At 38.6% G+C, this 24,516-nt stretch overlaps 1 protein-coding gene across 2 annotated transcripts in view; it reads left to right on the forward strand.

Annotated features, from left to right (window-relative positions):
- Positions 1–24,516, forward strand: part of gsk3ba (glycogen synthase kinase 3 beta, genome duplicate a) — a 53,267-nt gene that overhangs the window by 12,658 nt on the left and 16,093 nt on the right. For both annotated transcript variants that reach the window (XM_037687026.1, XM_037687027.1), the window contains exons 2-4: positions 7,889–8,082; positions 15,332–15,415; positions 21,561–21,671. In XM_037687026.1, coding sequence (XP_037542954.1) covers positions 7,889–8,082; positions 15,332–15,415; positions 21,561–21,671 — 389 coding nt within the window. The remainder of the gene's footprint in view (positions 1–7,888; positions 8,083–15,331; positions 15,416–21,560; positions 21,672–24,516) is intronic.

The raw sequence follows: 24,516 nt of genomic DNA on the forward strand, positions 1-24,516 counted from the left end.
ATATATATATATATATATATATATATATATATATATAAATAAATAATCATAGATTTTCTGAATCCTTCTTGTAAGAGAACGGAACAGTGTTGTTACTTCAAGCTTTCCCTCTAAGGTATTTTATTAATTTCTCCTTAAAGGGTGTGGAAAATATATATTTTTATTTTAATGGGGCATTATTCTTATCCCAGGGCAGCCATTTAACTCAAATTTCCAGTAGTTTTAATTAAGAAAAATTATTAGAATAAAAGCAAGTTTGCTTAAAAAGAGGAGGGGATTTCATTTGATAGAAGTGAAGCTGAACTTTCATTTGTTGCTTTTGAATTTTCTGCATTTCCCCGTAGTATCAAATAAAGAACAGTCTGTGAAAATTTGACTGTATAAAATAAAAATACTTGATGCGTTTTTCTGATTAATGTGCCACAGTGGTGTCTGATCAGTCACTCTTAAATGTGGAAGAGGAGAATAAAGAAAAAGACATTTAAAATATGCCGGTAATTGGATTTCTTGGTCATCACTTAATCACACCAGCTTGTGAACTCACTGGGAGTTGTTTGTCTAAGTGTGTGTGTGTGTGCAGACTTTTCTTACGCTTTGAGGAAATACAAACGTGTCACAGAAATGGCCAAGCTGGAGTAGCTAGGCAGTTTTATCTTTCTCAGATGCACAGATGCACAGAGTCAATTTATATTAATAAAATCTGTCTCGACTTACGATTTGTAGACACTGACCTTGAGAGCGGAAGCTTGTTGCTTTCTCAGACCTCTTTTCTCTCACACTTGAACTTAGGGATGCACAATATTATCGGCATGGTATTGGATTCAGCCGATATTAGTGTTAAACTTCAATATCGGACATTGGTCATTCCATCAAAATAACTCACCGTTATAAAAAAACGTGATATCACACACGCCTACCTGATCTGGTCACGAAGGAGAGGAAAATTCAAAATGTCAGCGGTGTGGAAGTTTTTTTTTTTAGTTGGTAAGTATTTTGGATTCAGAATATTTTTAGACTACGTTGAGCCTCGCTACATCGTCCCCAGTCTGAGATATTTTTCTGACGTAATCTTACCCGAGTTACAAGCCTTCATTTCCGATGCCATTGGGAAGCTAATAGCCGATAGCACTTGGATGTTTTACCACAGAGATTAGGACGTCAAGTGTTAGCCCCGTTAGCGTGATTAGACTTACGACACAATGGATAGACAAAAACTTTGAACATAAAAAGTCTGTCCTTCATGCACAAGGGTGCAGAGGATCCACACTGCAGCTAGGAACCTGGAACAAGCCTCCACAAGTGAGACAGCATTGCAGGTGACTAATGCTAATAAATAACATTTAACACTTTTCATTTAATACAAGTTAAAGTGCTATGCATATCATATGGCTGTTACTGAATATGTCACCAGCTCTTACAGCTGTTGCACAATTTTTGTAGCAAATAAGCCTAAATAAGAGGCCTATGTTCTGACAAAGGTAAGTATATAAAATATCGGTTATTGGCCAAATAAGTTTTAACATATCGGATATCGGCCAAAAATCCAATATTGTGCATCCCTACTTTGACTAAACAACCTCAGTGGTTTTAAGTCCTGACTGGTTACAACGCGGCAAAATAAATTGTGAGTACAATCATTGGAACAAGAAAACACATGAAAATGTTATTTTGTGTCTGAATATGGAACTTTTTTTCTTTGAGAGTTTCCATGCAGGCCCCGTTTGTGTCAAAATCAATAGCATTGTTGGAAAATTACCCCAGCCAAACAGCGAGAATGAAAATTAATGAGACTCCCAAACCTCCACACTATCTGTTGTAGTCAAAATGTTGATACTTTGTCCAGTTTAAAAATAAATACATTCTTCGGTGTTTGTCCTGATCTAGCATTTGGGAAATGGATCATAGGTGTTTAAGTGGCTATAATCTAGTTATCAGAGCTATTGGCATCACACACTTAGCTGACACATGTGTTGGCAATTTACTGTTTTAGAAATGCGCCTAAATTTAGACAAAGGCATTTTGGATTCTTTTAAATTAGGCTTTTCAGCTCGAGTTTGTATAAAAGGTATATGGTTTTAAACAAAAGTACCTCAAACGGAAGAAAAGATAACAAGGATAGTTGCGTTATGCGTGGGAATTTTGCAGTTAAATTCCAGGGTTTTAATGATTGCAGGTGCATGTACTGTTTATGAAACACACATGGACGCTTGTCCTTTAACTGCCTGTTAATGTGGACTTTAGACCTTGACTTTACTGCAGCGTTGGAGGGAAAGACAGATCGAGACAAGTCACTACTTTCCTTTAAATTTAGATCAATTCAGAGCATGTGATTAACTTCCTTGTAGCACGTTGTTCACCTTCTCAGAAATGGAACAGTTTGTCATGTTGACTGTAGTTAGCTTCAGTATACATCTACATGCCGTACAGCTTGTTTAAATATACTGTCTATGGAGAAGGGTGCAATTTCCATGTTTAATAGAATCATAATGTGTGTGTAAAACTGATATCATAGTCTTTTGTAATTACCTTAAACATTTGGTCTATCTATAAATGTCCAGTGATAACCACCAAGGTAATTGTTAGCATTTCAGTGGCATTTTCAATGTTAACATAGCATTTATGCTAATTGTTGGGCCTGTAATAAATTGGGCTGTTTGACATGTTATTGTGCAATTTATTATTAGACATGAAAATATGAGGTTTTTTTTATATAAAATAAGCTGTAGTCATTGAAATTTCAAGATGATCAAAATGTATTCATAACCATTGATTATTATTGTATTATAATTGAACCGTGAGTTGCTTTAAGACTCCAACCCCTAATAGATGAATGAAGATTTTAAAATAAAGGGTTCTAATCATGGTCAATTTGTTCATTATGAAAATGTATTATTAATTTAACTTTTTTTATTTACTTAAAAAAAACATTTCCTACATACAGTATATACATTAAAGATGCACCAATCAGCCAGTTTTGATTTCTATTGTTTACAAAGCTCTGATTGCTGATTTCTATATTTGTAAGAACTATAAATTACAACAAAAAAGGTTAAATCATGTTATCTGGACCAGTTTCTTTGAGAAATGACACGATTTAACCTTTTATGCTGTTATCTACCTGGATGATTGAGCTTACAACCGCTTTTCTGAACAAAGTATGTATTTTTTTTACATTTGTGGTTAAATTGAAATGTCTGTTTTTCGTTATAACTTAAAACACACAAAAAAATCTACAATATACATATTTATGAACCAGATCATAGTTCCTTAATTTTCTTAACTTTTTCACACCCCAAACCTACAAATGCACCGACTGAATATGTCACCAGTTTAAGCACCTGTTGGTGCTGGTGAAGTCAGAGCAGAAAGGCAGCAGCAGGTTCACCTTTGTAAGAAATCTTGGTTCCTTTTAGTTTACTTCAAGACCTCATCCTAATTTTATTACTAGAATCCCCTTACAAATGTTGATTTAAAATTACATCCGAGTCTTCATCACTCAGTTAAACATCAGCATCAAAATATCACAGCACCAACTAAATTTAGAAACTTTTACACAGATACCGGTAATTTGCAGACTTCAGTCATTAACAGGAATCAGACCATTTTATTTTGCTGCTCCTTTACTTCTTAGTAGTAGTTTATATATATTTATATAGAAATATTTATAATATGCTTTATATATATATATATATTTATAGATTATCCATGCTGCTGATCTCATGCTGCTGATTTATTTCATGCTGCTGTATTAATTTGTACTCATCACACAGACTCATGTTCGTGCTGCTTTTGTTAGGCTTATTGTTTTGCACTATTACTGTTTAGCGTATTTCTTAGTTTATATCTTAGATCCTTGGTACTGTTTTGTTTTACAATTTATATTTTTGATATTGTTGGATGTAACTGGGACCCTGTGTATACAATTTAGTTTTCCCTTATGTACCACATGCAATGCGAATGACAGTAAAAAAAACTTGAACTTGTAGTTCTCCACAGAACATCTTTTCCAACAGCTGTCCTGCTCTGTGTTGCAATAGTTTCTGTAAAAGTGTCTATTATTAGCACCAGTCAGACACATAACTGTGGTTAAGAAAAAGAAAAAAAACAGTATAAAGCGGCAACTTTAAAACCATCCCCATCAACTGGGCCATTAAGGGTATAACAGAAGTATAAATGCTCTCACCAGAGTATGTTTCTTATGTGGAATCTGGAATTGGTCTTACTGCACTGTTATGTTATTTGACCGTCTGCATCAAAAGGGTATCTGCTATTAAAAAAAGTTTGGTTCTCTATCTAAAAAAGTTCAATCTGGTCCTCTGGACATTTAAAAAAATGTAGAAACGTTTTGTCTTTCATCTGAAAGGGTCATCAGGACTCTGTACCACAGAGCAGACAGCGTCCCCACTTACTCAGGAGCCAGGCAGAAGGAGAAATCCCACACAAGACAGGCTCTAGAGCAATGTGGATATCCTAACTGGGCCTTCCTGAAAGCAGAGAAGAAACCCAAACAGGACTGCAGTCAGCCAACAGGTGAAAAGGAGGAACCCAGACCCAGACCAGTGGTCATTCCATATGTTGAGGGAGTATCAGAGAAACTGAGACGTTTATTTCTAAAATCAACGTCCCAGTGGCTTTTAACCCCCAATATACATTACGGCAAAGACTGGTTCATCCCAAAGATCCAGTCCCCCGGCACAAACAGAGTAATATTGTGTATGCTGTTCAGTGTCAGGAGGGCTGTGATCAGTCTTACATCGGGGAAACAAAACAGCCACTGGCCAAAAGGATGGCCCAGCACAGAAGATCAACATCATCAGGCCAGGACTCTGCGGTCTACACTCATCTCCAGGCCAGCAGTTACTCTTTCAAGGATGAAGATGTTCACATCCTGGACAGAGAGGAACAAGGAGGCCATCTTTGTGAAAAGAAATCGTCCATCGTTAAACAGGGGTGGAGGCCTCCGGGTTCAAACTCTCATTTAAAATACTACAGATGACTAGAAGAATCTCACGCACTAATCTTTTGTATATTTTACAAGGATGTTGAAAGAAAATGTCCCAGGAATGTCTGGAGTGAATATTGGAAACATTTACAGTCTGACATGGCAAGTTCATGGAGCGTCTTTGGAAAACCTTAGGACTGCAACATACAGTATGTGTGTGAAAACAGATCAGTAAGGTCAAAATGTTTTAGCACTACTTAAGTGTGATGTGGGACCATAAAATCAGGGAACTAGGAAGTAGCTACAATGTAACCCAAGAGGAAACTGTCCTTGGTAATAAGAAAAAACGTGTTTTTTTTGGTCACAGACTGTTACTGCAAGTGTTTGACCAAACTACGGATACAAAGTCCTGCTCCAAAATCTCTGAAGAGAGTTTTTGCAGGAAAACAGTAATGAAAGTCCAACAGAGTTAAGTCAGGTCCTTTGGACAGATTCAAAAATATAAAAAATAAAAAACTTGTTGAAACATTTTGTCTTTAATTCAAAAGACTTTGTCAGTCTGAGGAGCTGCAGCAAGCTCAGTATCATAATGGATCAACCAGTTGATTGTTGACATCCAAAGCTAGCTGTTCACATGCTAAAGGAGGACCATGAGCCTAATGATCGATCGTTAGTGCTCTGATGGCCGCTTGCTATTCACAGGTGGCTGAGTGCTACTAGCAATAACAGCATTGTAAGAAGGCGATGATAAAACTGGGAACTGTGCTCACAGAAGATCAACATCATCAGGCCAGGACTCTGCGGTCTACACTCATCTCCAGGCCAGCGGTCACTCAGGGATGAAGATGTTCACATCCTGGACAGAGAGGAACGATGGTTTGAGAGAGGAGTAAAGGAGGCCATCTTTGTGAAAAGAAATTGTCCATCATTAAACGAGTGGAGGACTCCATGTTCAACTGTCCCCCTCTTACAATGTTGTGATTGCTAGTATCACTCAGCCCTCTGTGAACAGTAAACAGCCATCAGTGTGCTAATGATCCATTGTTAGGCTGATGGTCCTTCTTGAGCATGTGATCAGCTGGTTTTGGTTGTCAGCAGCAAAACTGGTTGATCCACTCTGAGAAGGTGCTATTTAAGAGACTGAGCTGAATACAGCACCTCAGACTGAGGAAGTCTTTCAGATAAAAGATGAAACGTTTCTAAAAAAAAAAAAAAAATTGTTTATTTTTTGAATGTGCAAAGGATCAGATTTAACTTTTTTTTTAGATTTTTCTACCTTGATTATTTAGCATGCATTTAGTTCTCAATATTCTACCTTTTTTATTTTCCCCAACAAAATGAACTTTCTCTGAAAAATGTTTGCGTCTCTGTGGTTTCTTCTGGAGCTGATTTTAGCATCAAAACTAATCCAACTTGCCCCGTTTGTACTGCTATTGACTACCAATACTCCTTTATTGTTTTTTTCTGACACTATTTGTTCTGTTTCTAAAAAAAAGACACATTCCACTATGTGCTTTTGATTTCATTGTCACTGCTGGTTGGTTGTCCGCTGTCATGGAGCGAAGAGGGGGAATTGGGAATCTGTCCCTCCATCTGCACACGTTATGAGCATGATAACTTAAAAATAAGTCAGCTGCTGTCTTCCATTTTAGGGTGTGGCTGCATCTAGGCTTAAGATAAGTGCCTATAGAAAATTGGGTTGCAAAGTTAAAATCCAAGACGGCCAAAGATGCATGTATATTTAAACTGACCACACCTATCACTTAAGGAAAATTTGCTTCTAGTTTTTAATGTTCTCACATAATTGGGGTAGACTTTAGGGTGACCGAGGTCACACATGGCCACCCCATGGCTCTGCCAATGCACCTGTTTGTGGATAAAATTTCTCCTTCTGCCTGTCAAGATCCGTCACTCTGAGCTACCTGGGACAACCAAAACAACCAAATAAAAAAACAACAACAACTGTATTTTTCATACATAAGGCACACCGGATTATACGGCACATTAAGAGAAATAAAACATTCAGATAAGTCAAACTTTATTCAACTCATTCACAATAACTCTCAACATTGTTCAGTTGTACCACATAAAATCAGTTCAAGGTCAGTAAGCACAACCAGAATTAATACATAAGGTGCACTGTCGATTTTTGAGAAAAATGCAAGGATTTAAGTGCACCTTATAGTCCGAAAAATACGGTACTTCTGTTGTTATACACAATGTAATCCCTACCCACTTGAATATCTTGCACACAACATTAAGGTTTACTTGTGTTCCCTGTTCAATTCCAGTCCAGAAAAACTTGAAAACTACAAACATTCACTATTCAAATCCCTCAGCGATGGGGGACATTGGTGTACCGCTGGTTTTGTTGACCTTAAACAAATCTTCATATTGTTCAGGCAACATTGAGGTAAAATTTGTCTTTATGTGAAGTCACCATCTTCACTGGTCATTCCTCAGGCTTGCTGTTCAACTCAACATAAAGGATTTTCTCAAATGTGCATTTGTTTATCTTTTTCCTGTTTCAAAACATTAACTGAAATTGGTCAGAATGATATCGATTTAGAAAACTGGGTACAAGGATTACACACATAATCATGAGATTATCCAGGTATTACTTTGTAGTAGGAGGTGTCCGGATAAAGTTTGTACAACGTCTGGTCTAGCTGATTTGGATGGTTAATTTTAACACAGCGCTCCTCTGCTTATTATTTACATATGTTCTAGGAAATAACAAGGCTGGAGTGCATATATGACAACACCTTTTGTCACAAAGAACGTTTCAGACAGTGGGGACATTAAAAAGCATTTAATTCAGCATTAAAAAAAAAAATAGTGGTTATGGTCATTCTTTATAAGTCATGTTCTCTCCTCCTTCCACTCTCTGTAAGAGCTTCACTACATGCTCGTAACCATCTGCATGTATCTGTTTTTTCTCTGTAGGTGACAAAGATGGCAGCAAGGTAACGACAGTTGTGGCCACTCCAGGCCAAGGCCCTGACCGGCCACAGGAGGTGAGCTACACGGACACGAAGGTCATCGGCAACGGCTCTTTCGGAGTCGTCTATCAAGCTAAACTGTGCGACTCTGGGGAGCTAGTGGCAATCAAGAAGGTCCTGCAAGACAAGAGATTTAAGGTAGAACCTGTTTTAAACGCATGCATTCTTTAACATGTAGCACACCGGGTACTTACCGGTAACTGTCAGTTGTCACACAAGGCAGGACAAGCAGGATGTGCAAATTATGAGAAGGCAAACAAACTCAAAATGTTTAGTTTTGGTCTTGCTTTGTTGTGTTTTTTCGTAAACTTCAACCAGCACAAAGATTTCCCACAGCAAGGAAGGAAGTGAGTAACCGTGAATGAGATGTGAAAGAAGTGATCTTTCACACAAACAGAGATCAGAGAAGCTGCAAAACAAGAGAAAACAAAGGTCAATCTTCCAACAATGTGTGTAACGTGTATTTTCCTGCATGGAGTGTGTAGTAGTTGGTTTTTTTTTTTCTCACAAAGTGGAAAACATTAATACTTAGTCATCTGTCATGTTTAATTTGGGTGCCATGCAGGGAATGTGATTTTTCTCTCAAAGTGAAGCCCTGCTGGATTCTCCTCTTGTGCTTTAAATCAACTGAAAGCTTTCCGTTTCTGTTGGCTGAGAGCCTGAGTGTGTGCATGTGTTAATGTGGACACAAGTATTCAATTAAGAGGGTAAATAACAGCTTTGATAGTTCTGGGAATATAACATGACAAAGAAATCTGGTTGTATACCCCCATAAATACTAACGTTGCTGATTACTTTCATGTGTTGAGTAATAAGTATCTTCAGTCAGTTTGGATCTTAATGGATCAACAATTTGGACATAAACACAATATTCACAATAATTTTTGATACATTTATCTTTAATATGATGTAGTCTCTTATTATTAGCTTTAATGTGGAAGTTTGATTACTGAGTTATGTCTGTAGACGTTGATAAATTGTATTTAATAAAACCTACAGCCTTGGAAATAGTTTGTACATTTGACTCTAGCATTTCACCAAGGGTCGTTGTTTATTTATATATATATATATATATATATATGTTCAGTTTTTACTTGAACTTTTACATCTTAAAATAACATCATACTGATTAGTTTAGTGGTGTAATAGCTGAGAGTCATTCCCAACATATGCTCCGAGCACTAATAGACCAGCCTGCAGTCCAGATCTTTCACCTATAGAGAACATTTGGCGCATCATAAAGAGGAAGGTGCAACAAAGAAGGCCCAAGACGATTGAACATTAGAGGCCTGTATTAGACATGAATGGGAGAGCATTCCTATTTCTAAACTTGACAAACTGGTCTCCTCTGTCCCCAGACGTCTGTTGAGTGTTGTAAGAAGAAGGGGAGATGCCACACAGTGGTAAAAATGGACTTGTCCCAACTTTTTTGGGATTTGTTGACGCCATGAAATTTGGAAACAACAGATTTTTTCCCTTAAAATAATACATTCTCTCAGTTTAAACTTTTGATCTGTGATTTGTGTTCTATTCTGAATAAAATATTAGATGTTGGCACCTCCACATCAATGCATTCAGTTTTTATTCACAATTTGTTTAGTGTCCCAACTTTTTTGGAATCCGGTTTGTTGTAGAGTGCTGTATGAATGGGTAAATGAGGACACAGATTGTAGTGTAAAGCGCTTTGAGTATCTCGATAAGATAGAAAGGCACTATACAAGTACAGCCCATTTACCATGCAGCAAATGCAAACGTTTGCTGCATGCGTTTCTCTTTTGACACAGCTTGGGGTGTTGTTTCAGGGACACGTTGGCTCAAACTTTTATTGTGCTTCATCTTCTGACTCTCAGCATATTCTATCGAGTGGAACAAGTTAGATGTGTTCCCACCGCTGGTTGGAACGACTTTCACATTTTACAGCACACTGACTGAAACCTGCAGTTTATTGGATCTTAGAAAGCCGAACCTCTTCCACGCCGCCGAATTAGTCTTTCCTCTCTCCTCAGTGATGTCATCTGCTTTCTCTTCGCTCGTGAAAGCTTGTTCGGTCACATTCTGATGGTCATGGACACTCATTTTGAAGCAAAAACTTAACCACGCACTTATGTAGTTGTGTCGCAGCTTTTTCACCCGGACAGAAAACTAAATGTGTCAGTGAAACGCTGTAATCATATCGAAATATCGAAAATGTGTTTAAAACTCATTTTACCGTTATTGAAAAAAAGTATATTGCGACATGTATCGATATCGAATTATTGTCCAGCCCTCCTACAAGTGTTACAGAACATTCACTTCAGGTTTCACTCTTAAATCTAATTGACAGAACTGACTGTAATAAATTATGGATGCATCTAAACATCAATCTAAGTTGATAAAATATTTATTTTTGTTGCTCATTATTTCACAGCGTCTGCTTTTTAAAATTTTTTTTTTTTTTTAACAAAGTTGGAATGCTTCAGCAATACATGTTCACATTTGTCTCCTGGACTTGCAACCTGCAACTCTTTATTTTTTCTAGAATAGCTGCTAAAATTTACCATAGTTGGAGCTATTTGTACTTTAAACTGGTTTGACTAAATACTTCAGCAGCTCAATGCCCTACTTTTTGAACCTGTATGAAGGTTTGACTTTGTTTTTTTTTTTGGCGTAAGTGTTTCACTCTCCAAAACCAGACAAGATAAATGATGTCATTTAACGGAGTGGGGGTCGACCATCTGCCACTGAGTTTGCGGTGCTTCTCAGGGACTCGCACACTCTTTGTGACTGTGTGTTGGGCTGTAATGAAGTTAAATTCTGCTCTTTCTAGTAGCCTGTGGTTTGCACGAAACACCAGCAGGTTGCATTTTTAAACGGCTCGGTGATCAGCTGAAGATCACACGCTGTTAAATGTGTACTTTTCCACTTTAAAGCAGACCCTCTGTCTCTGCCGGCTTCTTTCTGTCCTTTTTGCTTTGCTTATTCTCACTCAGCCCGTCTTCCATGTGAACAGCTGGTGAGGAAAAATGAGGCAAATGAGCACTAAGACTTTTCACATGACTATCAGGCATGCTCTCTGAATGCATTTACACAAGCACGTACCTATGCTGTACATTTATTCGCTAAAAGCACCCCCCCCCCCCCAAACCTTTTTGTTTTAGCCTGATTTGGGATTCATTAGTAAGCCTTGGTTGATCAGTTTATCCCACATCGGCACAAATAAAAGTTTTGTTTTATTTTACCAACACACAGAGAAATCCAACAGAGTAATCATGTGACTAGACTGTGCGTTAGGGTGTAGCTGATGAATCTTCGAGACAATCTTGGTGGGCTTACAGTCTGCTTGTTGTGCATTATGGGATAGGTCCATCTCCTATTCCCATTTGACGGATCACATATCAGTGTATTGGAAAATGGATGCTCACATTAGGAGGCTCACAGAGAGCGGGCGCTTGTCTGGTGGCTGTTGCTCTTTAGCAGCATTAATGAACAATAGGGCTAGCAAATTATCAGTATTTTTTCTTCTTGTTAACAGAACTTAAAAAAAAACACATACAATGCTATTAACCACTATTTTACATTTATTTGATTAAAATCTACTATCGGAGTCCTTTCAGAGATCACTGAAGGACTTGCGTTTAGTTAGGAATCCTCTAACACGTCAATAAAACTTGGAAGATTAGCAGTGAACCATCACATTTGAGAAACCTTAAAATTGATCGGATAAAAATATTGAGGGATTGAGTTTTGAGATCATTTAAATTAGGGTTGGGAGATTGGGGATCGGACGATAAATGAGAACCAATTTTACAGATAAAAAAAAAAACAATTGTTTTTTGTTTTAACAAGATTTGTCTAAACTTTGTTTATATTTCAGAGCACTACCTCATGGCCAGTTAAAACAAGTTTGTATTGTTTCTAGGATATTATTCAAGGGTATGTTTTTCAATAAAATAATATTGGAAAATTGAAGGTGCATTGTGAACTTATAACACTTGACAGTGACGATTATAAAACAAAATCGGTATAACAAACAACCCATCCTGCTGTTGTGCTGGGATAAAATCTTAAAGACTCTCTGGAACGCAAACAACAAGTAACTTAAAGAATTCAATTTCTTACTTTATCATTAGATACTATTCCAGTATGTTACTTTTTTCTTTAGACACCATTTCAAAAGGGGTCCAGGGTTGGCTTTTTTGGTCTTATTTATCCGTGTCTCAAGTGCAAATTAGTAAAAGCAGCTGACAAATACAGTACAAAAATACACTATTTTTACTGATGCACTTTTAGCTTCTATTCTATAACACATTCAGCACCATTTCAATATTGATCATCACATCTGGTTTGCTCAAGAGCTGCATTACTTTTATCACAAAGGTCTTATGTGATAGGACAATTAAACAGTTGCATCATCTTTCCAGCAGACCCCACAGAGCTCCTACAAGGTTAACTGTACAGTACAAGTACTAGATATAATAGAAGCATCACTTTATTCACCGTTTTTCTTATCAAGATGGACCCATCCGTTATGGAACAGGGCAAATCTATACTCAGACTACATGTTCTCTTTGCTTTTTTAACCACATGATCCAATTTTTAAACCACCTGATGAACAGAAGCTTTTTTATTAGTGTGACTGATAAAAGCTGTGAAACCTTTTAAATCTGAACTGTTTTAAAAGTTGAACATTTTCTCATACAAGTCAGCCTTCAATGAGAAGCTGTTTGCTTACGTCCAACAGGTGAATTTTACTTTGTCAGTTCCGAGATTTCTCTAATGCCCAACTAGGCCTGTCGCAATAAACAATAAATCAATTAATCGCATGATGAATTAAAATTAACAACCTCATTTTCACTTATCGCTTTATCGTTTCTTCATGTCTCTCTCTTTCTGCTGAAGACACGATTCAACTCCGGTGCTCTTCACTGACCCCTCCCTTTCGCTTTTCTCTTTAAAATCTGTTTTAATTGTCCAAAATCTCGTTTTTGGATCGTTAAAAGCAGCTAAACTGAGAAGCTAAGCTACGAGCTAAGCTAACAGGCCGACCTCAAGGGAAAAAACCTCTGTCTTGTCAAGGCTCCAAAATTCACTGTTGAAACCCGTGCCTTTGCATAAAAAGTTGTTTTTCTCTGCAAAAAGAAGCTGAGAACTTGTTTACTGACTTTTTATTAAAAACCTTGTGTGAAAAATGCTATGCTAAAGAGCTCAAATCACCGAGCGTCTGCCATGTCAGCCCATGTCATGTCAAGACCCTACCTCCCATTTTTCGTAAAGAGACACGCTCAACTATCCATCCTTTGGTTCAAACAGTCTTATACTGCCATCAGGTGGTCAAAAAAGGTACTACACTCTAAACAAATCAACATTTCTTCTAAAATTTGTCAATTAATTATTGTTAAATTTTAAACAATATTATCGTTTATCACAATACTTTTCGAGACAAATAATCGCCCAGCAAAATTTGTTATCGTGACAGGCCTATGCCCAGTGCAGGTAAGATAGTGACTGCTCATTAACACGTCACCAAATCTCTGACGTTTCTTAGAACTCTCTTCCACCACTGGGACTGCAATGAACTTCAGTGTTGATCCAATTTTATTCCAGCACATGTTTAAATTCGGGGTGCACCAATAGCAGTTTTCTGGCCGTTTATCGATCTCAAAAAAGTCTGATCTGCCGATTCCAATTTTGGCCAATAGTACACTTTGGGTTTACGTGTGTAAACTTCTTTGAAAGCTGGCTGTGGGTTTTTCTGTCTGCTGAGACACCGGTGGATGACAGGTCAGCAGGAAGGACTGCAGTACAACAAGAGCTAGCTTTACTCAACAGCCTGTCTGCTCCTCCTCCATATGCTACAGTCTCCCTCACACACAACGCATACACACACACACACACATAGACGGACAAAGGCACTCCCTCAAACACTCAGTGCAAGAAGACGAGGGCGTTGCCTGCAGTGCATGATGGGTTTGATGTCTGCTCTGTGACCTGTGTGCAGTGATGTCACCTCATGGTGTTGGGGGGGCTTTGTGTCTGGGTGTAAAAGTGTGAAGCAGGCATGGTGCAGGGGGCTGTGGGTGCAGTTTGCATCTGCCCAAGAGTGAATGAGACTGAGGGTATTATCTATACCAGGCTACTGAGCTGCAAGATGCTCTGCAGTGCTGTGCAGGCAGTGCAGACACACTGAAGCTTCTGAGGAGAAAAAGGAAATACATACTGTAAATATAAGTTCTTATAGAATGAAAGACAGCATCATATTTTACTTCATTAGCCAGCTTTACCTTTTTTTTTTTATTTTAACAGGACATCACTAATGTTCAGAGGATCTGCAAGCATATTTGCCATTATTCTTTTAAATGAGTTTGACTGCAGTTTGACATTCTGCTGTATATTTAAAACGCTCAAGACTAACTGGTTCCAGCAGGGCTGCAAATGTTTGCTGATCTGGTTGTTTATTTGTGTGTAAACTTAAAAAAAAAAAAGACTCATTTAGGCTAAGAAACAGCAGTGAAGTCTCACATTTATTGGGTTGAATAAAAGTTTTATGTATTTTCTTAACTCTAATCATCAGCTAACAAAGTAATGGCCTACCAATTAATTGACTGAAATGCAGCGACTGTTCATAGTTTGTGTTTCTTTGTAGTAAAATGTCTTGTGAACCACGTTTTTATGCAAGCTACTGAATTCTAACTTTGTCCACTCATTGAACTTTCGTCTCCGTGTAATTTTTTTGTTTTTGACCACTCTCCATTTTTTTTTTCTGTACGGTAGATCTCACTTTACAAAGGTTACACAAGCACATCAGATCAAGTCATCACAATTCTCTGTGATTAAAGGCAGGAGAGAGTGAGCAAAATAGAAGCTGTGTAAAAATATGAACTCAAATGAGCTCTTGAAGCTTTATCCACCGCTCTATTTCCTGTCCACACTTGAGAAGGTCCATATGTGCAATCAGCTTCTGCGTGGAGTTTTTGTTTCTCCCATGGAGCTCAGTACTTACATTTCACTTGAGCAGCCCATCACACCTTTCACTTCATTTTATCAGAGTTGTTTATGCTCGCCTCTTGTTTCCTTTTTCACAGAAAGCATCTTTTTTTATTCATTATGTTTATGTTCGCATTAAACATGTACAGTGTAAGTGTGTCATGTTGTAACTTACAAAGTTTCTTCTTTCTGTTATAAAACATAGCAATATATAAAGCTTTTCTGTATGGTTACAGTCACTAGGTAATATTAAACTGTCTCTAGTGACATTTAACACTTCAACCTTTTAGAATTAAAAAAAGAGCTTTTGCTAAATGCGGTTCTACTTTATTGGAAAACTGATTCAAGGACTTGCGAACAAAACATCTGATTCCTCAATGTAATACGTCTATTTTTGTAACATTTTGTGTTTTTTGTTATTCAGAATCGTGAGCTTCAGATCATGAGGAAGTTGGACCACTGCAACATCGTCCGTCTGCGCTACTTCTTCTATTCCAGTGGAGACAAGGTGAGCTACACAATTATCTGTGAGACATTGTAAAATTCACATACAAATATAATTTTGTAAATATTTACAACTCTTATCATATACTTATAATATGACTGTTTTATTAAAGGATCATGTATCAACAGCAAAGATGAAAAAAAGATAAATTTTGTCCAAGGTTTCTTTTATAGCCTCTGCATTTGCACATTTTTTATGGTATTGTTTGTTACAGCCTTTGTCGCTTTTAAACCCCTGGATCCAGAACCAGAGAAGATTGCATAGCTTCCATTAATTGTTCATGTGAGCTCCACACTGCAACACTGGTTAGTTGTACCTGTACCAGTATAGATGTTGACATAAGTAGAGCTGTATTTTATAATAACACAACTACTACAGTTCAAGATTAATAATCAGCTTATAATGTCAAAATCAGAGTCATTTCACAGGAACTGCTATGAATTGTTTGTTCGGAGTTGCTTTAAGATTGTTACAATCCACTTTAGTGTTGGCCCTGTTCGGACTTGCCACTGGATTTTCAGTCTAGTTAGAGTTGAACTCTATTTGAGGTTGTTCAATCTATCTGCAACGGATGATATATTAATTGTTTAGGACCTTTAAACAGAACTGCACTTGAAAAGATCTGGACCATTACTTTAACTGGTCATTTGGTTTTAGTGCACAAATTTATTTATGACAGATAACTTTAATATTTTTGATGTTCCTGTGACCAAAACTTTTTTTAAAAATTTTATGTTGTGTTGCTCTTTAAATTGTCTGTGCATGTCAGAAATCCCACTTTTTGTATTCTCAGCCATGGGACGTGTTTGTTAAATACAATAAATCAGAACAATGAAGCCACCTGCTTTTTCAGGCTTTTCATCCCTGACAACCAGTGGAAGTCTCTTGGAGACTGCACGGCTGTACTCTGTCATTCAGCTGGCTGACAGACAGGCCTGCGGAGGTCTGCTCGTCAAATATAGACACACATGGACTTGGCACTCATGCTGTCGGGACTATACAGGACGCCGCGGTCAGGAATGCCTCTCTGTTGCTCAACAGTTCAAGCCAAGGGAAGTTGAGTGGTGTGAGTTCGTGGTGTGGATAGGTGAAAGGAAAGCAGACTGAGTGATGGTTGGGGGACTTCATTTTCTAGGACTAAGAGGGTTTCTGCTATTAATAGATTTACTCGAGCCCTCCCGTTTAGGCTCCACCTCATTTCCTCCCCTCACTTCACGCCATGTGCCCAGTGACCTCTCAGAATTGTGGCCAGTTCTTGGTATACTGTCACAAACTGAGAGGTTTCAGAAATAACCCCACACACTGCCATCTTGGCTTGCGTCCCAACTTTTTGTCATTTTAAGAACTATTTTTTTATAATTTAAAATTACATTCAGATATTTCTCCCACTGGGTTGCCTTTCATTTTTCTCCCCCTCCATCGTATCACTTAGTTAATTATGGAGACTGGCACCATGTTGTTGGTATGGGGATTTACCACCCAGAGGGTCTGAGAGTGAAGGGAGGAAAGAAGGAAGGGGTGGTGTTGGTAAAATAGGCAAAAGGTAATGTTAGAATTTCACACAATTTGATGGATAGAATGAGTCCGTAATAAAAAAGACAATGATAAGAAATGAAAAGAGCTTCAGTGTGTGGGTGTTGTACGACTTCTGCAGTGACGATTCGTGCTGAATGCAGCTGTGAGGCAGGTATGGGCCGTCGCTGCTGCAGCTGTCATGTGCACAGGTAGTCTTATGCAATTACTGACATATGGAGGGCTTGAGGCACACAGTGTGCTTTTGCTTTTACCCTTTAACCTCTTGTATAATAGTGTGTCTAAAAAAGAAGGCCACTGTTCCAAGCAGCGTGGGCAGGTAAGCAAATAGTTGCTTGGCTTTTTCCCTTGTCAAAATATGAAGTTGTAGTGAGACGCTCAGCTGGTTCAGAGTTACCCACTATTGTAGGTGCCTCTCAATAGTTGCCTTTATTTACCCACAACAGGACACAGTTGCTTACAATCACAAAGCTTTATTCTCTTACAGACACTTGTGCAATATAACTTCATAATTTGCAGAAATGTTTAGCTATGGTTCATGAGATGATTGTATCAGCAGTAAAAGTACAGTTGAGTTTAATAAATTGACGATAATAAAAAATGTGAGACTTAACTTTATAGCAGTTTTCATTACTCATTGTTGACTTTTAAGATAGTTTAAATTCACTTTTTTTGGTCAACCTTTCAGCAGGAGTACTGATAATATTATTCTGTCATCAACTAAAGATACAATATAAAGTGCAAAAAAAATTAAAGGGACAGTTAAATTTTCTCTTGTTACAGAAAGGCTCCCACGCACTGAATACAAACCAGTGTGCATTAGCAAGAACTACCTGCAAACCAGTTATGTTGGGCTGTAGATAGCTGGAGAAGAAGACGTCTAGTGTTTTTCGTTTAGGGCTACCAACAACTCTGTTTGGTGTATTTTGTATTGCGTTGTTCTAGCACTGTGCAACGTTTTTCTTGCATTCGGTTACATTGGACATTTCATTCAATCATGCATGCCTTGGTTTTTACGACTAATCAAAGCTTGGACTTTTGAAACATGTTACTCCCATTTTATTGATCGTTGGTCTCCATAACTTTGTCTTCAGCCCTTAACAAATTATTTATTTATATGTATTTGTTTGTTTCGCCTCAACAAAGAGTTGGTTCTACTGTAGTATTGCTTTTCTTCTTCACTAGAGCTCGTACTTTAGAAATCAGAACAGAAAAACAAAGAATTGTGTTCATTAAGCACTGATTCCAAATGCGTAATAAAGCTTTAATGGAGACTCCACCTATAAAGAGTAACTGAAGGTGACTACATAAATTGCTACTTGCATAAATTGAAACACTGCTGATTGGGGGGTGCACCTGATTTTGTCCCCGATTTCCTTAATTTTGGGAGATTGGCTGATACTTACACGAGAAACTGATTTTACCGATTTTTTTGTAGTTTTAACAATTGTCTCAACTTCATTTATATTTCAGAGCACTACCTCATGGCCAGTTAAAACAAGTTTGTATTGTTTCTAGGATATTGTTCAAGGGTATGTTTTTCAATAAAATTAAATTGGAAAATTGAAGGTGCATTGTGACCTTATAACATCTGACAGTGTCGCTTATAAAACAAAATCGGTATCGGCAGGTCAGGCTGTTTAGAGAATGGTGATCGGCCAGAAAACTTCAATCGGTGCACCCTACTGCTGATCAATGGACAGAGATGGTCACACAGCTATTTTTTTTAATTCTTAAACCCTTTTTGTACATTGATTCAATTATGATTATCCTAGTGAAGCTTTCTGGAGGCCATGACGACTTTTTTATTTAATTCCTGGCTATGGAAAATGTATTTCAGACATGTACACAGATGTTAATGGAGAGGCGGTGGTTCAACATTGCTGCCTCGGGGTAATGATTAAAGTCTAGTGAGCTGGCAGAGCTGCCACAGAATTTGCCAACACACACTGAGTCAAGTTAATAGAAATACAAGACATACCATGCATTTGTTTTGAGACAGTCTTGGATTCAAAGTGCCATGTTGCAAGCAGTACATTAACCTGCGTTAAGATATGGACAAGGCCATTCAATTTACGTTTAGTCTTAATACTCATGTATGCTTGTTTTTTAATGGTTTGTTAGTATTGACTTTTCTATGTGTCAAGCTTGGGTGTACATGACAGGAAGCACAAGCATATATGCTAATATGAGCCACACTTGATGTGCAAATTGTGTATTACAGATCCCACCAAGCCTTTAGCACAACGTAGCGGGTGATTTTTGTTTATAGAGAGCTTAGCCAGTTGTTCAGGTGAATGAAAGGCATTTTTTTTCTCCCTCTTACAAAATTAGGGGCTTATTATTTAGCTGGGAGGGAACAAGAATCCAATCGGATCCATGCCTTGCTAACCCTCTGGGAACAAGCCAAGGAAGTGGCTTTGTAGTGAGGCAGGAAGTGAGTCATCGCTGTTGCTAGGCTAAATATAGCCTTGGTCGTGCTAGCAGGAGGTGGAAAAGTCTCCATATCTGTACCACAAGTGCTACCAATGTTTTTTTGTCAATGGAGGACTAATGACTGAAACTGTGTCAAGGAGAAAAAGTAAATCTAGTCAAAGATGTGTGGATCTCTGTCTACAGATTGTTTTAGAAGTTATTGTTTCCTCAGTCTTGTACCTTTATTTTAACGTAATCAGGCATTGATTAGTCTTAACATTTTCACTACCCATAAGTTTTTTCTAGTGGAGGTGTAGACCAAGATCACCAGTCATGTCTTGCAGTGCCTGTTAGATCCTTTGGTTCGTTGGAATCAGGGCTTATGGTTTCTGTGGATTGTTTTCCACAGATTCAATCAGATTGTAATCTGTGGCATATGGACTTCATTTCACGTTCTTTAAATCATTACCAAAAATGTTTTGCTCCCCTGCTGTTGGTGGATAGGATTGTGACAAGTGTCAAAGGAACATCCAAATGTCAGGATGCAGTTTTCTTATTTTTTTTGCAGAACATTGTGCAGTGTCCCTTCTTTACCTGTTAGTCATAATGTTTTGGCTACTTGTTGAACAGGGTCATCTGAGTGAGCACAGAAGATGACTTACTTCAAAGCAGGACACTGAGCTGACAGAAATGCTGCACACCAGTCTGGCTGGGGAGCTTTTCTTGGACATAGCTCACTGACTCACTGCACTCTGCAGACCTGCAGGGAACCAGGATGAATGTGGGTCAGGCTGATAATGCTGCTAACTGATGGAGGGTAGGAGAACAAAAGATATGGGCTCTCGGCTACAACGAGTAATAAGAAAAGCTAAAACTCCGTTTTGAAAATCTGTTTCATTACTGAAGAGATTGAAGAGAGAAGTTGTGCACGTTTGCATTTAGTGGTTGGGTCAGCAGTACTTCTCCTCGATGTTGACTGCAACACACATTACATCAAAGCAGAGATTATTTTAACTCTTTTTGTTATGGTGGGGGAAAACAGCAAAATAATGTGGTTAAACTTTTAACCTCTTAGTTGATAATTGAGATGCACAGAAAATAGTTGTGGTCATTTCAATCAGCCCCAAAAAACTAGATTTTATTTCCTAGCCTCTTTACACTGATGTCTTATGTGGGAACCTTGAATTAAAACCTTGGTCTGTTCAACAATGTTCAGTCAGGTCATCTGGATGGACGGTTTCTTTTTTTGCTGAGACATTTCGTATTTCATCCAAAGGACTTCCTCAATCCAAGAAGCCCCAGAGGAGAGGGTGGGCCCCAGAGGCCATCTTAGCACGAGCAAACTGGTTTTTTCCACTATGGAGTGTGCCGCTTATGGGAATCAGTTTAGTTTGATGGCTTCTCGGATTGAGGAAGTCCTTTTGGATGTAGGACGAAACGTGTCAGCAAAAAAAGAAACTGTCCAGATGACCTGACTGAACTTTGTTGGATTTTATACCTGGATTATTGAGCTTAGTCTGTTCAATTAACTTGATATTTTGTTTAAAACATTTTCCTTTTAGTGCTCTTTTCATTTTCAAAAGTTTTTTTAGGCTTCTCTCCCTCTCTACACTACCACTGTACCACAGTACCACTGTGTACTATATTATTCTTTATGAGGCTTCAAATTAAAATATTTCCAGACTGTTGCATTTTAGGCTGACGTGTAATTTGTGGTCTGGATATGTGGGTTCCACGCCATTGTCTGATAACTTGGCTAGAGCAAAGAGGCAGTCTTCGAATAAGTGAGTGGAGAAACCTCACGCACGGCATCTATTCAGGGTCAGTGTGCTCCGGGGTAGAACTCCGCCGGCCGTCACTGGCCCCGATCAACCAGGAAACAAGGAAGTTATGTCATTGTCTGTGGCCACGGCTGAGGCTGTTGTGACGCACAGCTGTGTGCCCCTGGGGGAGATACAATGGATTCCCATTTAGAATGTGAAAATCCGTTCCACCAGCTGAAAAATGGCTTCTTTCATTACGAATACAGGCATCGCATATTGGAGAGAAACCACAAACTAAAACAGTAGATTAACTTTAACAAGCAGCTGAGATTTTCTATGGTTTAATTTTATTGTTTTGAATTTTAATGTTTTCCTCTAATTTGTATGCATGTCTTAAATTTTAAACAGAGTTTTCTTGTTTTTGCTTCTCCCAACAGAAAGATGAAGTGTATCTGAATCTGGTTCTGGACTACGTTCCTGAGACAGTCTACAGAATGGCCAGACATTACAGCCGAGCCAAACAGACGCTGCCCATGATTTACGTCAAGGTGTGTATCTGTAAATGTAATCGCTATACCTGAAAGAGGTGCACTTTCCCCAATTAAGAAGTATTTTAGCCAAAGTATATATTTTTAGTTGAGTACAGCCATTTCAGCTATTTTAATTATTTCAAACACAAAATATAAGTTTCTTAATTTGGCCTATTACATGTTAGACAATTTACTAGACATATACCAAGCAGTGAATTACTTTAGTGTGTGTATTTCTGTCGAGTATGAATATTTTTTATTACTATTTCGACCTACAACCTGAATCTAAATTGACCTGACCAAGAGCTGTTATCAGTTTTTGACTGCACTAAAACAGCAACACAGTAGTCCCTCATTTATTGCGGGGGTTACGACGACCCCCCCTCGCAATAAATGAAAATCCGCAATGTTGTCACGTTATATTTATTTTAGTATTTATATATACTATTTTAAGACTTTATAAACCCTTCCCACACTCTTGCAATGTTCTAAACTCTTAAATCTACAGTGAGAAAAATAAGTATTTGAACATCCTGCGACTTTGCAAGTTCTCCCACGAAGAAATCATGGAGGGGTCTGAAATGTTCATCTTAGGAGCATGTCCACTGTGAGACTTAATCTAAAAAAAAAAAATCTGGAAATCACAATGTATGATTTTTTTAAAAATGATTTATTTGTGTGTTACTGCTGCAAATAAGTATTTGAACACCTGTGAAAATCAATGTTAATATTTGGTACAGTATCTTTGTTTGCAGTTACAGAGGTCAAAGGTTTCCTGTAGTGTTTCATCAGTCCTCCACACAGATCTTCTCTAGATCAGCCAGGTTTCTGGGCTGTCACTGAGAAACACAGAGTTTGAGCTCCCTCCAAAGATTTTCTATAGGGTTTAGGTCTGGAGACTGGCTAGGCCACTCCAGAACCTTGATATGCTTCTTACGGAGCCACTCCTTGGTTCTCCTGGCTGTGTGCTTTGGGTCATTGTCTTGTTGGAAGACCCAGCCACGACCCATTTTCAATGCTCCAACTGAGGGAAGGAGGTTGTTCCCCCAAATCTCACAATACATGGCCCCGGTCATCCTCTCCTTAATACAGTGCAGTCGTCCTGTCCCATGTACAGAAAAACACCCACAAAGCATGATGCTTCCACCCCCATGCTTCACAGTAGGGATGGTGTTTTTGGGATGGTACTCATCATTCTTCGTCCTCCAAACATGTCGAGTGGACTTAAGACCAAAAAGTTCTATTTTGGTCTCATCTGACCACAGAACTTTCTCCCATGACTCCTCTGGATCATCCAAATGGTCATGGGCAAACTTAAGACGGGCCTGGACGTGTGCTGATTTAAGTAGGGGAACCTTCCGTGCCATGCATAATTTTAAACTATGAAGTCTTAGTGTATTACCCACAGTAACCATGGAAACAGTGATGCCAGCTCTCTTCAGGTCATTGACCAGCTCCTCCCGTGTAGTTCTGGGCTGATTCCTCACCTTTCTTAGGATCATTGATACACCACGAGGTGAAATATTGCATGGAGCCCCAGTCCGAGGGAGATTGACAGTCATGTTTAGATTCTTCCATTTTCTAATAATTGCTCCAACAGTTGATCTTTTTTCACCAAGCTGCTTGGCAATTGACCCGTAGTCCTTTCCAGCCTTGTGGAGGTCTACAATTGTGTCTCTGGTGTCTTTGGACAGCTCTTTGGTCTTAGCCATGTTAGTAGTTGGAGTCTTACTGATTGTGTGGGGTGGACAGGTGTCTTTATGCAGGTAACGACCTCAAACAGGTGCTTCTAATTTAGAATAATAAGTGGAGGTGGACTTTTTAGAGGAGGACTAACAGGTCTTTGAGGACCAGAATTGTTGCTGATTGGCAGGTGTTCAAATACTTATTTGCAGCAGTAACACACAAATAAATTATTTAAAAAAAAAAAACACATTGTGATTTCTGGATTTATTTATTTTTTTTAGATTATGTCTCTCACAGTGGACATGCTCCTAAGATGACAATATCAGACCCCTCCATGATTTCTAAGCGGGAGAACTTACAAAGTCGCAGGGTGTTCAAATACTTATTTTCCTCACTGTACATCATTTTAACTACATACTGTATGCACTGTATATGTACCTACTCAATTTTACTTACCAGCTCAGCAGAACACCGTAACAGCTCTCGGTTCCGTTTGGTTCCGGTCCGACTCAGTTCCATTTTTGCAGACCTACTCTGCAGCGAAGAAGCCCACAATCAAACGTTCTAAACTCTTAAACCTACTAAGTTTAACAACATATGTAGCTGCTAAATTTTGCTCACTAGTTCTGCAGAACAGCAGCAGCTCTGTTCCGCTCAGACTTGGTTCCGTTTCTGCGGATCTATCCTGCCAGTTCTGGTCGGCTCTCGGGGTAGTGGCTGTGGGCTCCGGATGGAGCGCCAGATCTTTGGTGACACGCTTTCCCACTCGGGAGTCTTTGTGGGCCAGCTACCAGCTCTCAAGATTCACCGGTGGGTCTGGAGGTCTGGTTCTGCTGCTCTGGTTCTGCTCCAGTTCGGTGGGTTCCGTGCGGCTTCTCTGCATCTGCTGGGCTAAGACGTCACTGTAATAAGCACCAAACGTTTTCCATCGGAAAAACTTTCCCTCTAGAATTTCAGCAGAAGGAAATGGGGCTTCTGGGCGGGACCCTGTTGGCTTCTCGGAAATGTAGTCCTTATGAGCAGGGATACAGTGGAGGCTTATTGAGAGAAAACTACAAAATGGTGGCGCCTGTCCAAAGTATTTTATTTTTTCATTAACTTTCTACTGTACAGTATCCAGTACTGTTCCAATCACGTGAGTAATATTAAAGTCGACAATCATGTGTGTCCTGCACAA

Source organism: Nematolebias whitei, chromosome 13 (assembly GCF_014905685.2).
Source record: "Nematolebias whitei isolate Nwh7 chromosome 13, NemWhi1, whole genome shotgun sequence".
NCBI lineage: Eukaryota > Metazoa > Chordata > Actinopteri > Cyprinodontiformes > Rivulidae > Nematolebias > Nematolebias whitei.